The sequence below is a fragment of the Bos taurus genome, chromosome 22 (assembly GCF_002263795.3).
Source record: "Bos taurus isolate L1 Dominette 01449 registration number 42190680 breed Hereford chromosome 22, ARS-UCD2.0, whole genome shotgun sequence".
In the NCBI taxonomy this organism is placed as follows: Eukaryota; Metazoa; Chordata; class Mammalia; order Artiodactyla; family Bovidae; genus Bos; species Bos taurus.
Window position 1 is genome coordinate 12,464,014 of NC_037349.1, and position 14,019 is coordinate 12,478,032.

A 14,019-nucleotide genomic window follows, 5' to 3' on the forward strand; every position below is an offset into this window, starting at 1 on the left:
CACCAGGTGCGCCCACTGTTCCCAGCCTCCAGCACCCCGACTCCTCACCAGCAGAGGTCTCTCCCACCCTCCCTTTTGCTGATTACTTACTTGATCTGTACCAGCTGACAGTCACTGAACTCGATGATGCAACAGCACTGCTCTGATCCTAGGGGACAGCAGTACTCAGAACAAGAAAAGCTCCACCCTGGAGTTTGTGTTCTAGTAGAAGTACGTGGACATAAAGCACAGTGTTATTGTCAGGACATGACCATGTGATGGAGAAAATGAAAGCCGGGGAGAGGATATAGGGGTGGCAGTTTTTAAAAGACAGTTGGGAAGGCCCCGAGGGAAGGGGACCCTGTGCCATTAGACTCGCAGAGCCTCATGGGCCAGAACGGTCCCCATTCAGCCTCTCCTATCTCAAGGCCTGGATCCTGGAGAAAGAGGGAAGGATGGGGAGAACCCTCGGTGGGGGCCTGTTGTGCTCTCGGAAGTCTTGGCTCCCCGTGACCTTTCACCCCCATCTGCCTGAAAGTCAAGCTGATCTCTGGTGTCCAGAGGCTTCAGAATGCCATGGCACGTCTGTGTGCTCTGCACTGTATGGGTTGCACTTTCTAGAGCTCCTGGTCTTCGTCCTCTGTCCTCCCAGTGTTCATCAGAGTGCCAGGTTTACCCGCTGCTCCAAGGTCTCCTGGGTACAAGGTGAGGGCAGGCCCTCCCTCCCCTGCCAGACACACACACACAGGGATGCCGGCAGATACCAGCGCTTTAGGGACAAAGCAAGGTCTCCAGCTGCTCAGGTTGTCATGGTGACACCTTCACATTTCTGCAGCACAATTGAAGGCGCAGGGAGTTTGGGACCCAGAAGCAAGTGCTCTCTACCCACTGGGTGATGGACCCCAAGCAAGAGCTGTTGAGGGACCTGGCAGCAGAGGAAGGAGGGCCTCCCAACCAGCTCACTGTACCCTGGCCCTGAGTTGCCACTGCCTCCCATTTAGGGTCAGCCTGGCACAGGAAGGCCTCTGGGCCCCAACGTGCCAAGGCATTCAGAGCGCAGTCTCAGGAGCCCATGGCCCTGGACGTAAATACTGACTTCGTCCCTTTGGAGCTGAGTGACTTACATCACTAAAGTTCCAGTCCTGCATCTGAAAGACAGGCATGATAATACCAACTTGGTGGGGGTGGGCAGACACTAAACCAGCCTTTCTCAAGAACTTTGCCTGTGTTGGCACAGAGCGGGTGCTTCTCAAGTTGTGGCTGTCACGGTTGCTGCTATTATTAGGCTTTGTTCTGCTCTTAGGTATGGAAATTGAGACTTCAGTGTTCCCCTGAGCCTCCAGACAGAGCAGTGAAGTGACTTAGCCATCTCCCTGAGGGTACAGAAGGAAGGGAGGTGTCACACCCAGGTTTGAGTCTCCTGGCTGTTGTCTGGGTCAAGGCAAAAACTAATAGTAGTTCTAATTTTAGGAAGAGACCTTTGAGTCAAGCTGAACAGACACGGGATAAATGCCCAGCTTGGATATTTCTGGGAAACAGGACACGTAAAATTCCTTCTGCCTTTACGTGGTGGGTCCTGAGAGTGCCCAAGGATCCCTGGATGTAGGGGTTTGTTTCCTGTTTCTAGGGGAGTTAGAGCATGCCCAGAGCACCCTGCAGCGTTGCCTGGAGCTGGACCCCACCTCCGTGGACACCCACCTCCTCATGGCTCAGATCTACCTGGCTCAGGGCAACTTTGCCATGTGCTCCCACTCCTTGGAGCTGGGCGTCAGCCACAACTTCCAGGTGGGGGTCCCCGATGCCCTGTCGCTGCTCAGCATCCCACAGCCCCACTAGCTTCAGCCCCTACTCGCCTTGGGAGAGTAGCCCCAGGAGCTGCCAGAATCCCTCAGCCCCTTCTGCTGGCCCAAAGGCAGGGACTGGCTCTGTGGAATCCTGGGGCTTTCTCCCCTATGGGAGTTGGAACCCCACACTCTGCTGACGCTCCTTTAGGTCCGAGACCACCCCCTTTACCACTTCATCAAGGCCAAGGCCCTCAACAAGTCTGGGGACTATCCAGAAGCCATAAAGGCACTGAAGATGATCATAAAATTACCAACTCTGAGGACGGAAGAGAACAAGAAGTTCCGTGGGCCCTGCGTGCGCCCCAGCGAGCGGGTGTCCATCTTACTGGAGCTGGCAGATGCCCTCCGGATGAACGGAGAGCTGGTGAGAAACGCCCTGCTCTGTTCTCTTGCTGCTGGCGCGTGCTGGAGGGCCAGGGTAGACCTGGGAACCAGGCTCTTTGATTCTGGCTGGTGTTTCCTTGCACTTTAGTTTAGCTTTTATTCATTTGGGAGTATCCCTCTCCCCTACTTTAAAGGCTTCAGTGGCTCCCACACCCTTAAGATAAACTCCAAACCCTCCTGAGTCCTGCACGATCTGTCCCCTGCCGACCTCACTGTCCCCAGAAGGTTGTCAGGGAGGCAGAGCACAAGGCCCACCAGAGCCACCACACGTGGTCGTGCAGTTGGGCAGTGCACCTCTCCAGTGGATGCCGCTTACATCCCCTTGGAGTTTTGCAGTGTGCAACCTGCTCAACTGTATGGGGCGGCCCTGGGACCTTGGAAGGTCTGGCTGGGCAAAGGCACAAAGAACCAAAATGGGCAAAGAAAGTAACTTTGTTGGAATAATTGAGAGTACAAATGCAATGAAGATACAATTCAAATATACCTTTATGTGCCCAATTCCATGGATAGAGGAGCCTGGCAGGCTACAGACCATGGGGTCACAAAGAGTCGGACGCAACTGAGTGGCTAACACTAACTAACCATAACATAAAAATACCTTTGACTGAAAGCAGGAAGGTATAGGAGATGCGTCCATAGGTCTCTCGTAGGAAGAAATCACATTCAGACTTTGAGGCACTCAGGGACAAGTTCTCACAGTCAGGGATTTCATGTCCCCCAGCTGGCCCTGCCCTCCAGGAACAGTGGGCCTCAACCCCGAGAGGCTCGCTCTCCCTGTCCCCTTCCTGCTGCTCTAAAGTGGGGATGGGCCATCCTCTCCCTGGCTTCCAGGTGTGGTGGGTGACAGCAAATGGAGGGTCTGTTGGGTTTCCTTGTCTTAGCACGAGGCCACCAAGGTCATGCAGGACGCCATCAACGAGTTCAGCGGCACGCCGGAGGAGATGCGCGTCACCATCGCCAATGTGGACTTGGCCCTGAGCAAGGGCAGCGTGGACCTGGCGCTGAGCGTGCTGCAGAGCATCACGCCCAGGCAGCCCTGCTACACGGAGGCCAAGGAGAAGATGGCCAGCATCTACCTGCAGACCCGCAAGGATGCCCGCCTCTATATCGGGTGCTACCGGTGAGCCCCGGGCGGCGCACTGACCGGCCCGGTCCCAGTCGCGTGTCAGGAGTGTTTTCTCCAGATCGTCTTCTTTGCCCCGGGGCTTCAGAACGTGTTCTCAGAGTGTGTTTGACAATAGAAGGGAATTTCCCCTGGTGAGAATCTGAGTGTGATAGGTCGGTCAGTCAGGCCAACCTGCTGCTGAGTTGTAAGGACACAGGAGTGAATCTTCCCTGAGTTCTGCTTGCCCCTCATTATGGTTCATATCCTGGTGGGAACCATGGTTCCGGCGTGGCCTGTCCTTGGGGAAGTGTTCAGGGGCTTGGATGTAACCGATGTGAGTGAAGGAGGATGGAGAGCCGGGATTGGGAGCCCTCGGCAATTTTCTCTACAATTTGACGTTGGGCCCTCAAGTGTACCTTTCTTGTCCCCTTCCTCAGGCAAAACTCGATCTAGGCAATTCGGGAGGAAGGGGAGGTGATGCCACGAGCAATGGGAAACCAATAAATAGTGAGATGACATGGTCTCATTGAAGGTTTAGAAAAAGTAGGCTGGGACTTCCTGGTGGTTCAGTGGTAAAGACTCAGTGCTTCCAATGCAGGGGCTTGGGTTCAATCCCTGGTCAGGGAACTAAGATCCCACATGCCACGTGAGGCTTGGCTGGGGAAAAAAAAAAGAAAGAGGCTGCCTCATGAAGAAGGTTCTAGGCGTTTGGGGTGGAGGCCAGAGGAGGGGGTGGAAGTCCCGGCCATGATCCAGATAACAGATGAGGAGAGCCTGAACTAAGGGAGCTAGCACTGCGTCCCATCTGAGCCGAGAAACACTGGGTGATGAATAAATGAGTGAGTGCACGGGTGGCAGACAGAATGAGTGAGGAGAAGAGACGGATCCAGGAATAGGAAGGACGCACAGGGCTGAGCTAAGGTTTTGGTTACTTTTGCAGGGAGCTCTGTGAACATCTGCCTGGCCCCCACACCAGTCTGCTTCTGGGTGATGCTTTCATGAACATTCAGGAGGTGAGTGAAGGTCTCGTGACCACACTAAGTGGCTGCACCCCGCACCCACCCTGCCCAGTCTTGCTTCTCCAGTAAGGGAGAAGAGAGAGATGGCAGACCCTTTCCCCACCAGCCAGAGAAGGCCCTGGAGGTCTACGATGAGGCCTACAGAAAGAACCCACACGACGCATCCCTGATCAACCGGATCGGGCAGGCTTATGTGAAGACCCACCAGTACACCAAGGTCGGGCCATGATGGGGTAGGAAGGGGCGGGGAGGGCCAGCCCAGCAGGGAAGATGGAGGAGGGTGCTTGGGTGGGAGGCTGGATGCAAGGAGAGACCCCCCTGAACAGGTTGCCAAGGAGAGGGCTCAGCAACTCCCCACCACCCCTAACACCTGCTGAGGCTGAGGCTTGAGACCTGTGCCAGGCGGGAGGCCATTGCATCTGAGGCTTCTGTGTTCTGGAGGGGTACACAGGCATGGTGAATGCAGGGTTGGGGGTCGGGGCACAGTGTGAGGTGCCCACATACAAAACCAGACCTGATGCCCGTATTTCCTGTGTGCACGAAGGCAATTAATTATTATGAGGCCGCCCAGAAGATGAGCGGACAGGACTTTGTGTGCTGCGATCTGGCCGAACTGCTCCTGAAGTTAAAGAAGTTCAACAAAGCAGAAAAAGTTTTGAAGCAGGCACTGGATCATGACTTTGGTGAGCACACCCTAACTGTCTTCCCTAGCCTGACTTCGAGCAGACACACCCCCTCTTCTCCTGCAGGATGGGGCAGGGGACAGGCACTGGCTGGGGCTCCGAACCCAGCCCCCATCCTCCCCCAACAGCCCCCTCCCCAGGGGCCAGGAAACACTACTTTGAGTTTCCATTTTGCAGTCAAAGACATCCCATCCATGATGAATGATGTCAAGTGCTTACTTTTGCTGGCCAAGGTTTACAAGAGTCATAAAAAAGAAGATGTGACGGAAACTTTGAACAAGGTAATTGACAAGTAGATCTAAGCTGTCTATCTGCCATTTCCTGATGGAAGCTGGAGATAGGACTGCAGGTCTGGAAGTCTCCAGGCGTGGTCGTCTAGAGAGGATCCAGGTTACACCCCTGACATCCACCTTCCACTTATCCCCCCACCCTTGCTCTCGTATTGATTATGCACGGAAGTGCTCAAAACCCGCCTGGGCTGGACTGGAGAAGGCAGGGAGGAAGACAGTGCCTTTGTCCTCAAGGATGCTTGTGCTGTTATTAATAAACAATGCCAGCAGCTCTCACGCACTGAATGCTCTGTGCTGAGTTCTGTACTAGGCTTTTTGACTTATTTAATTCTCACAGTAGCTCTTTGAGCTAAGCACTGAGGCATTCCTGTTTAACAGATAAGGCTCAAAGAGGTGAAGAAATGTACCCAAAGTCACACTGCTAGTAAGTGGTGGAGCTGAGATTTGAACCAGCTTTGGCCTGTCCCAACCCATAGTCTACCGCTGGGAGCACTGTGTGCTTGCTAAGTCGCTTCATTTGCGTCCGCCTCTTTGCGACCCTCTGGACCATAGCCCACCAGGCTCCTCTGTCCATGGGATTTTCTAGGCAACGAGAGTGGAGTGGGTTGCATGCCCTCCTCCAGGGGATCTTCCCAACATAGGGATTGAACCTGCCTCTCTTACGTCTCCTGCACTGGCAGGCAGGTTCTTTACCACGAGCGCCACTGAGAAGCCCCTGCTAGGAGACTCCTGGCCGTTTTTTCCCTTCCTCTTCACTCTGTACCCAAAGGTGGGGCCTGGCACTTGCCCCTGGGGCGTGTGCCTGTGGTTGTAGATCGTCTCTGACTGCTTGATGTGACTTATCCTTGGGGTTTCCCACTGGATTTCCATTCCTCAGTCTGGCCTTCGGGGAACCCAGGGCTGATCTGTAACCACTACCCAAAACTTAACCCTGGCCTCATTGTTTCCTCTTGCCCCAGTGCTCTCTGGCTACTCACTTAATCACTGTTATGTCACGGCTATTTGTGGGGGCTGCCTCAAATTCCCAGCAGGACACTATTCAAAACAAACGCACCCAACAAAACACGGCCTGTGCTGAACACCTACTGTGTGCCTGTTCCAGCCTATCGGACAGCTGAGGTAGATCAGAGACAGTGAGTGCCAGGTGTGATGGAAACAGGTAAATGAGCCGAGTACAGTGGAGTGTTCTGTTGCTTGAGAGCCTTTGCCCTGCTCCTGCCCCTGCGGCAGTACCGGTTTGCCTCCTGGTGCTCAGCCAGCAGCCTTGCCTGTCCAGAGCGACCCAGATTTGCTCAGGGGGACCTGAGATGCCCTTCTTAGACAGCTAGCTCTGAGATGAGAGCTTGGAGGCTTGCTGTGAATTGGCCTGAGACCTGGCACATCAGGCTCTGGGTTGCTCACGCAGAGTTTCCTGGTTTCCCTAGGCCATGGACCTCCAGTCTCGGATCCTGAAGCGTGTTCCCCTGGAGCGACCGGAAATGATCCCCTCCCAGAAGCAACTGGCAGCCTCCATCTGCATCCAGTTTGGGGAATACTACCTGGCAGAGAAGGAGTATGCCAAGGCAGTGCAGTCTTATAAAGATGCCCTCTCCTACACGCCTATTAACAATAAGGTGGGGTCCTTGGAGTGAGGTCCTTGTCCTTGCCTTGGGACACAAAGCCTTGCAGAGCTCCCTGACTGTGGACGGAAGCTGTTTCCTTCTCTGTGGTTCCCTGCAAGGGGCACAGACCCCTGGTGTAGGCAGGCCTGCAGATCCCAGGGCCCTCACCCACTGCAGCCCTCGGTGGCAAGTGTAGCATTTTCAGGTCCCCCTTGCAGGTGGGGAGAGGACACTTTGGCTGCTAGGGGCTTTTCTGGGCATAAAGCCCAGACTAAGCTTCCAAGGAGGTTTAGGGTCATGTGAGAGGCATGGCTCCAGGTGGGAAATGGTGGCTGGAGTTCACTCGAGAGGAGATGAAGAGCTTAGTGACAGACCCATTCATGTATTTAATGTGTTCTCATTTAACAGATTCCCAATATGTGCAAGCCAGGTACTGGGCCAGGGCTTGGAGACGCAGTGGGGCAAGACAAGGTCCCTGCCCCGGGCACTGGGTACACACAAGTACATAGGCAGTTCTAATAGCATGTGATACCCACAGGGGGGTCAGGACACTTGCGAACTCAGATGAGGGGTACTGTCCCGGAGCCTGGGGCGCAGAGGGCTTCCCAGAGGAGATGAGGTCAGAGCCGAAGCCGAAGGATCAATATGCGCTCAGTGGGCCCTGCCTCTCAGTGGTCAGTTAGAAAAAGTCATGACGATATAGTACTGGGTGGGAGAGGGGGAGAGCCAGAGACATCATCCCAGGGGGTCAGAGACATGCTTTCATGCTTTGAAGGCAGAGCTGACAGAACGTGGGCGTGCGAGGACGAGGCCTGGGTGCCCAAGCTTTCCCGTGATGTGCATTGGTTGCTCACTGTCTCGGGGCCTGTCCAGGTGGTGCTGGAGCTGGCGAGGCTCTACCTGCTGCAGGGACACCTGGACCTGTGTGAGCAGCACTGTGCCGACCTCCTGCAGACTGAGAAGAACCACGAGGCAGCCTCCGTGGTGAGAGGCTGTGGGCCCGGGGCCCCACGACCACAGGGTGGGCTGCTGGGCCGTGGGGTAGCAGGGGACTCAGCACAGGATCCGTCACCCCGGACGGGAGGGGTGGGCTGGCAGCAGGGGGCAGCAGCGACCTCCCTTCTGGGCCACATCCGAGGGGAGAGGGTGAGGCTGATTCACTCCAGGGGAAACCACACCCGCTGGTAAAGGCCAGGCGAGGACAGGTTCCTGGGGCTTCGGGAAGTGTGAGGAAACAGCCCTCCCCAGTCCTACCCCTCTCTGCCCTGTCACCCAGACCACCTCCAGGGCTGTCTCCAGCAGAGGTGGGTAGCCCCCATTCCACCCTGCTGCCCGCATCTGGCAGTTCTCAGACATGGGTGGAGGGGCTGGCTCCACGGTGTCCACCCTCGGCTTTTCCTGCCTCCTTCCCTCCTCACCCCCACCGCTCTCCCCAGGCTGTCCCATCCTCTGTGGGACCTTCTCCCAGTGCCCAGAGATGCTCCCTAGGAAGTTCTCTCCTACCTTCCCTCCTTCCCTGTCCCCCCTTCCCACCACAGCCTCCCCGCCGCGCCCATGCAAGCTGCTATCCCAGCATCATGTGAATTCAATAGGTGATGGCTGACCTGATGTTTAGAAGACAGAAATACGAGGCTGCCATCAACCTCTACCACCAAGTCCTGGAGAAAGCACCAGGTAACTAACTGGCTGCATCACGCCTGCCCACCATGACTGCTGCTGGCAGTTCCCATCCAGCAAGGTCTGCTCTCGCCCAGAAGGGTGGGCCCTCTCCCCTCCTTCCTGACCGGGCAGAGGAAGCCCCTTCCTCTCTGATTGTTCCCAGAGAGGCAGGAAACTGATAAAGTCCCAGTGGAACGTGCCGGCCCTTTCCCAGTCCAAGGGGCCAGTTCCTGGTCTCAGGCAGGGCAGTGCTTGGTCCTGCCTGTCTGTCCCCAAAACCCAGACACTGTGGCTCAACCTAAGTTCGCCTTGGGAGGTCACAGCCTCCTGGAGGTGGCTAGAAATTCTCCCCTGACATGTAGCTCTCTTCCCACTCACTGTAGCATAAAACCGCCCTGTCTTGCTGGGGAAGGGGCCAGACATGAATAAGAGGCTTAGGCTTGAGCTCCAGCCAGGCCCATGTCAGGCCCAGCAGATCACAGCTATTAGGAATGCAGGTCTTGGAGCCAGACCTTCTAGGTCTGAATTCTGGTCTTCCACTTACCTGATGTGTAACCTTTGGCAGATTACTCAAAGTCTTTGTGCCTCAGCCTTCTCATCTATGAAATGGGAGCAGTAAGAGTGACCACTTCATGGTGTCTCAGTGGAGCCGCTGGGATGCCCACGTTCAGCCCAGTCCACCGGTGTCTCCTGGTCCTCTCTGCTTCCCCTACCTGATTCAGCTACTGGTTAGCACAGCCTGGAGGTTTCTGCTCTCTTATTTTAGACAATTTTCCTGTATTGAACAAACTAATCGATCTGCTACGAAGAAGTGGCAAACTTGAGGACGCCCCTGCCGTCTTTGAATTGGCCGAGAAGATGTCCAGCCGGGTGCCTTTGGAGCCAGGGTTCAACTTCTGCAGAGGCATCTACTGCTGGTGGGTTGGGGGGTGTCTTGGCAGGCGTGTCTAGGTGTGTTTAGTCACTCAGTCGTGTCTGACTCTTTGCAACACCGTGGACTGTAGCCCACGAGGCTCCTCTGTCCCTGTGATTCTCCAACAAGAATACTGGAGTGGGTTGCCATTCCCTTCTCCAGGGGATCTTCCTGACCCAGGGATCGAACCCAGGTCTGCTGCACTGCAGGCAGATTTTCTACCATCTGAACCACTAGAGTGTAGGAGGCTCTCCCCAACAGACGTGCTGGGCTTTGCCAGGGAAGCCGAAGCTCAGCTTCCACATCGGGAAGTGGGGAGACCAGAGATCCTGCCCTTGCTTTGCGCAGATTCTCGGAGTGACCCCTGAGTGTTCCTGTTCTCCCCGGGCCTCAGCGTCCTTATCTGATTCTCGGGGTTACTCTTCTCTGCTGCAGGCACATAGGACAGCCCAACGAAGCCCTGAAGTTCCTAAACAAAGCACGCAAGGACACTGCTTGGGGCCAGAGTGCCACCTACCACATGGTGCAGATCTGTCTGAACCCAGACAACGAGATCGTGGGCGGAGAGGCTTTCGAGAACCTGGTGACCGAGAGCAAGTGAGGGCCCAGCTGGCTGGGGCTGGGGAGGGAAGGCAGGGAAAGCCCTCGGCCTCTGGATTGAGGTCTGGCGAGGGCCTCGTGGGCAGACCAGGCCAGCGCCCTCCTGCTCAGCCCCAGTGCCCGCAGCTTCAGCAGCAGGAAGGAGTTGGAGCAACATGGCGTGCGCACCGCCGAGAAGCTGCTGCGGGAGTTCTACCCACACTCGGCCGGGGGCCATACCCAGCTGCGGCTGCTGCAGAGCCTGTGCCTGCTGGCGACCAGGGAGAAGGCCAACGTGGAAGTGGCGCTGAGCACCTTCGTTGAGATGGCCCAGGCTGAGGTGTGCTGGCTCCCGGGATGGGCGGGCGGGTGGGCGGCATGTTGAGGCGGAGGGTCGGGCGCCAAGATGCCTGCTTCCCGCCTGCACAGAAGGACAGCGTCCCCGCCCTGCTGGCCATGGCGCAGGCCTGCTCCCTGCTGAAGCAGGTCCCCAAGGCACGCACGCAGCTGAAGCGCCTGGCCAAGGCCCCGTGGGCACTGGCTGAGGCCGATGACCTGGAGAGGAGCTGGCTCCTGCTAGCCGATATCTATTGCCAGGGCGGCAAGTTTGACCTGGCCTCGGAGCTGCTGCAGCGCTGCGTGAAATACAACAAGGCGAGGGGTGCACCGCCGTCGGGGCTGTTGCAGGGGGTGGTGTGTGTGTGAGAGGCACTGGGGCTCTGTGGGCAGAGATGCAGGGATAGCAATAAGATGAGAAGAGGCAGGACAGGAGGGGTCCCGTGAACCACAGAGCAGGACAGGAAAGCAAGGCAAGAGGAAGCGAACAGGGTTCAGCCACCTGCAACAGGGACGCAGAATGGGGAGAAGAGATGAGAAGGGCTCAGGAAATGGAAGGGTGGCATGTAAGGAGGGTTTGGTTGGGTCAGGGGGGAGGGCCTTGGGAGGTCAGAGCGGGAGGGCTGTGAGGGCAGGGGTCATTCCAGTATAGGAATAGCTGAGAAGAGGGCACCCAGTTCACCCTCTTGTCAAGGCGGGAGGTACTGCGGAGTCCCTGAGTGGTCTGGGTTACTGCACCCCCTGCCCAGCCCTTGCCCCTGCCGGGTCCCGCGCTGCTCTGACCGGCTTTCCCTGCAGTCCTGCTGTAAGGCCTACGAGTACATGGGCTTCATCATGGAAAGGGAGCAGTCATACAAGGACGCGGCCGCCAACTACGAGCTGGCCTGGAAGTACAGCCATCACACCAACCCTGCCATCGGTACAGTCATCGGGCAGGCACGCGTGCATGAAGGAGGGGCCAGGGCCGGGGACCACCCTCCCGACCCCATATCACAGGGCCTGTGATCTGTTTGTGGTGGGGAACCAGAGGAGTTCTCGGGTTATCAGAGTGCCACCCACTGTCTTTATCCTCCCTACATCTGGACAGGCTTCAGGCTCGCTTTCAACTACTTGAAAGACAAGAGATTCGTGGAAGCCATTGAAGTCTGCCATGATGTAAGCTCCTGACAGTGGTGGGATGGGGCGGGGGGTGGGGGGTTGGTGCAGTGGCACGGGGCCCTGTCTGGTGTCTCATACCCTTTCTTTCTCTGTCCCAGGTCCTCAGGGAGCACCCCAACTACCCTAAAATCAGAGAAGAAATTCTGGAAAAGGCCCAAGGGTCTCTGAGGCCCTAGCTGTGGTCAGTGGGAACCAGGGAGGGTGGAAACTCTCAACCTACAGAAGTTTCATGGAGGGAGGGTGGGGAAGTGGGTCAGTGGAGAAGAGAGTCAGAAAATAACCTATTCTTCCCCATTTCTGTGTGTGTGTGTGGTTGATTTGAATCAAGCCTAATCTGGTCTAAAGGACATCCCAAAGCTTTAGGTTTTTAAGGTGCAAGGAGCAGTTTGACTCTGAGGAAGAAAGATGTCAACCAGCTTAGCTTCCCCTGGGTTCACTGGGCAACTTCTAATGGACCCCACTTTTATCCCACACACTCAAGGGCCAAAAGGGAACAAAGAGGTGGTTCAAAAAATACCCTACAGCTCCTTTAATATTTTTCGGTCAGCCCATACCAGCCTCCCCTCTCCTCTGTGGTCCCCAGAGTCCTGAATTACAGAAGCAACGGCCCCTCCCTACCAAGCCGCCCACTGGCAGGGGGCCCACACAGGCCCTCTCTGTCCATACATTCTGCCTCCTCCTCCTCAAGGCTTCAGCAGGCCTCTGCTGGTCCTTACCAGTTTGGGAGTTTGTGATAGACCTCATCACTCTTGCTTCGGGCAGGAAAAATACATCCCAAGAAAAACTAGCTCTGCGCTTCAGCTTCAGTAAAAGACAGTGGCCAACTAATTCATCTTCCAGGAACCCTTCAACACCCAAGGGCACAAAAGCAGGGGTCTCTTTGTAGATGAATAATGTTAACGGTAACTGACAAGAGGGTGACAGAGGTCACCCTTGCTGTGCTCCCAGTACCTCTCTTCCTGTTTTTCAGGATGGCAGTAATGGGCCAGGCTCACCGCAGGGGAAGGAGCTCTGAACTGGGAGTCAGGAGGCCTAGAATCTCCCTGTGTGACCTTTCCCTCTGGGTATGTGTCCCCATCTGTGGCAGGAAATTAGACTAGATCTCTGTGTTCTCAAATTACAGTACAAATCCCTGCCAACGATATACAGCAAACATCTGAAAGTTTCATAACTATGTGTTTAAATATCATCCTTATATAATAGAGAAAAATAGCACACAAACTCATGAATTTGTGAGTGCTGTTACATAGAGTACTTCTCACTTTTAAGCATATTGATATAATTGATAAAAAGTAAAATAATTCATGGGCTTCCCTGGTGGCTCAGTGGTAAAGAATCCACCTGCCAATGCAGGAGACACAGGTTCAATCCCTGGGTCGGGAAGATCCCCTGGAGGAGGAAATGGCAACCCACTACAGTATTCTTGCCTGGGAAATCCCATGGACAGTGAAGTCTGATAGGATACAGTCCATAGGGTTGCAAAGAGTCGGACTTGACTGAGTGACTAAACAACAAAATATACTTAGTATGAGTAGAACTCAGATAGGGCAGAGTTTTCAAGTTGTCCAGTGACTAAGGTTTGGGAGCAGTGAACAGGTTAGGGTCCCTTCTAGAACAGTGTGTTATAAAAACAAGGCTCGAAGTCATGAGGGATGACTTAGGCTGTCATCCCTCATGACTTTGAGCCTTGTTTTTATAACATACTGATGATCACGTGCATGGCCTTTTGGTATGAGTCAATGATCTGGAACATCTTCCCCAGGTTACCACCATCATTCCTATGGGAAGCCAGCTGCCTTTATTATGATCTGTTTTACAAGCTAGTTTCTAGGGGTGGATTATGTTGAGAGGTACCCCTGTGGCCCTAGCTGGGGAGTGGGCGGCTTAGTCCAACCATGGGCTGTGGCCATGGGATAGGAACCTGCAGGAGCTTCGAACCAGAGTATTGGAGCTGTGGGGAGCTGCCACCCAGACCCCCAGGCTGGCCCAAGCACAGCCTCAGCACCCTTGGAGAGACCCAGGTTTTGGATCACGCACACTGGAGCAATCACAAGCGTGTCGGGCTTCCAGGGTACACAAGGCAATGTAATGAACTAGGGTACTCCACCCTGAGATGCCTCAGACCTGGCTGTCCCTGCCTAAGCTGGTTCTGGGGACAGGCGGCCCCACTGCAGGCCAGACTCCAAACCATGAGTTCTGTAATGGCCACTCCACTGACGATAGGACTGCGTGACCATGTCCACACATCCTGAGGCAAGAGATACATACCTAGAGGGTCACAGAACTGGCAGAAGAGAATAAAACCTACAGAAGGAGAGGTAGACATTTGAAAACAGAATGGAAAGTCACAGATATGCACCAGAGGCCTGCAAGTTCAGGCGCTCCCGTGAGTGCCGGTTTATGTATGAACTGAACAAGCTTGTGAGGTGAGTAACGTTATTATTTAGACAGTTTGGGAGACATCCAGGC

General features: G+C 55.2%; 1 protein-coding gene across 8 annotated transcripts in view; it reads left to right on the forward strand.

Annotated features, from left to right (window-relative positions):
- TTC21A (tetratricopeptide repeat domain 21A) overlaps positions 1 to 12,721 on the forward strand; it is a 35,339-nt gene extending 22,618 nt beyond the window's left edge. For 4 of the 8 annotated variants that reach the window (XM_024983146.2, XM_024983147.2, XM_024983141.2 and 1 more), the window contains 17 exons: positions 1,607 to 1,764; positions 1,972 to 2,187; positions 3,089 to 3,327; positions 4,253 to 4,325; positions 4,438 to 4,548; positions 4,876 to 5,014; positions 5,192 to 5,295; positions 6,729 to 6,917; positions 7,779 to 7,889; positions 8,498 to 8,579; positions 9,331 to 9,481; positions 9,913 to 10,074; positions 10,189 to 10,396; positions 10,486 to 10,710; positions 11,191 to 11,311; positions 11,480 to 11,547; positions 11,649 to 11,844. In XM_024983146.2, coding sequence (XP_024838914.1) covers positions 1,607 to 1,764; positions 1,972 to 2,187; positions 3,089 to 3,327; positions 4,253 to 4,325; positions 4,438 to 4,548; positions 4,876 to 5,014; positions 5,192 to 5,295; positions 6,729 to 6,917; positions 7,779 to 7,889; positions 8,498 to 8,579; positions 9,331 to 9,481; positions 9,913 to 10,074; positions 10,189 to 10,396; positions 10,486 to 10,710; positions 11,191 to 11,311; positions 11,480 to 11,547; positions 11,649 to 11,726 — 2,435 coding nt within the window. In that variant the 3' untranslated portion in view covers positions 11,727 to 11,844. Of the gene's footprint in view, positions 1 to 1,606; positions 1,765 to 1,971; positions 2,188 to 3,088; positions 3,328 to 4,252; positions 4,326 to 4,437; positions 4,549 to 4,875; positions 5,015 to 5,191; positions 5,296 to 6,728; positions 6,918 to 7,778; positions 7,890 to 8,497; positions 8,580 to 9,330; positions 9,482 to 9,912; positions 10,075 to 10,188; positions 10,397 to 10,485; positions 10,711 to 11,190; positions 11,312 to 11,479; positions 11,548 to 11,648; positions 11,845 to 12,520 lie in introns of those variants that run through there. The other 4 variants (XM_024983148.2, XM_024983145.2, XM_024983143.2 and 1 more) reach the window with 3 other exon arrangements.
- Positions 12,722 to 14,019: the final 1,298 nt, after the last annotated feature.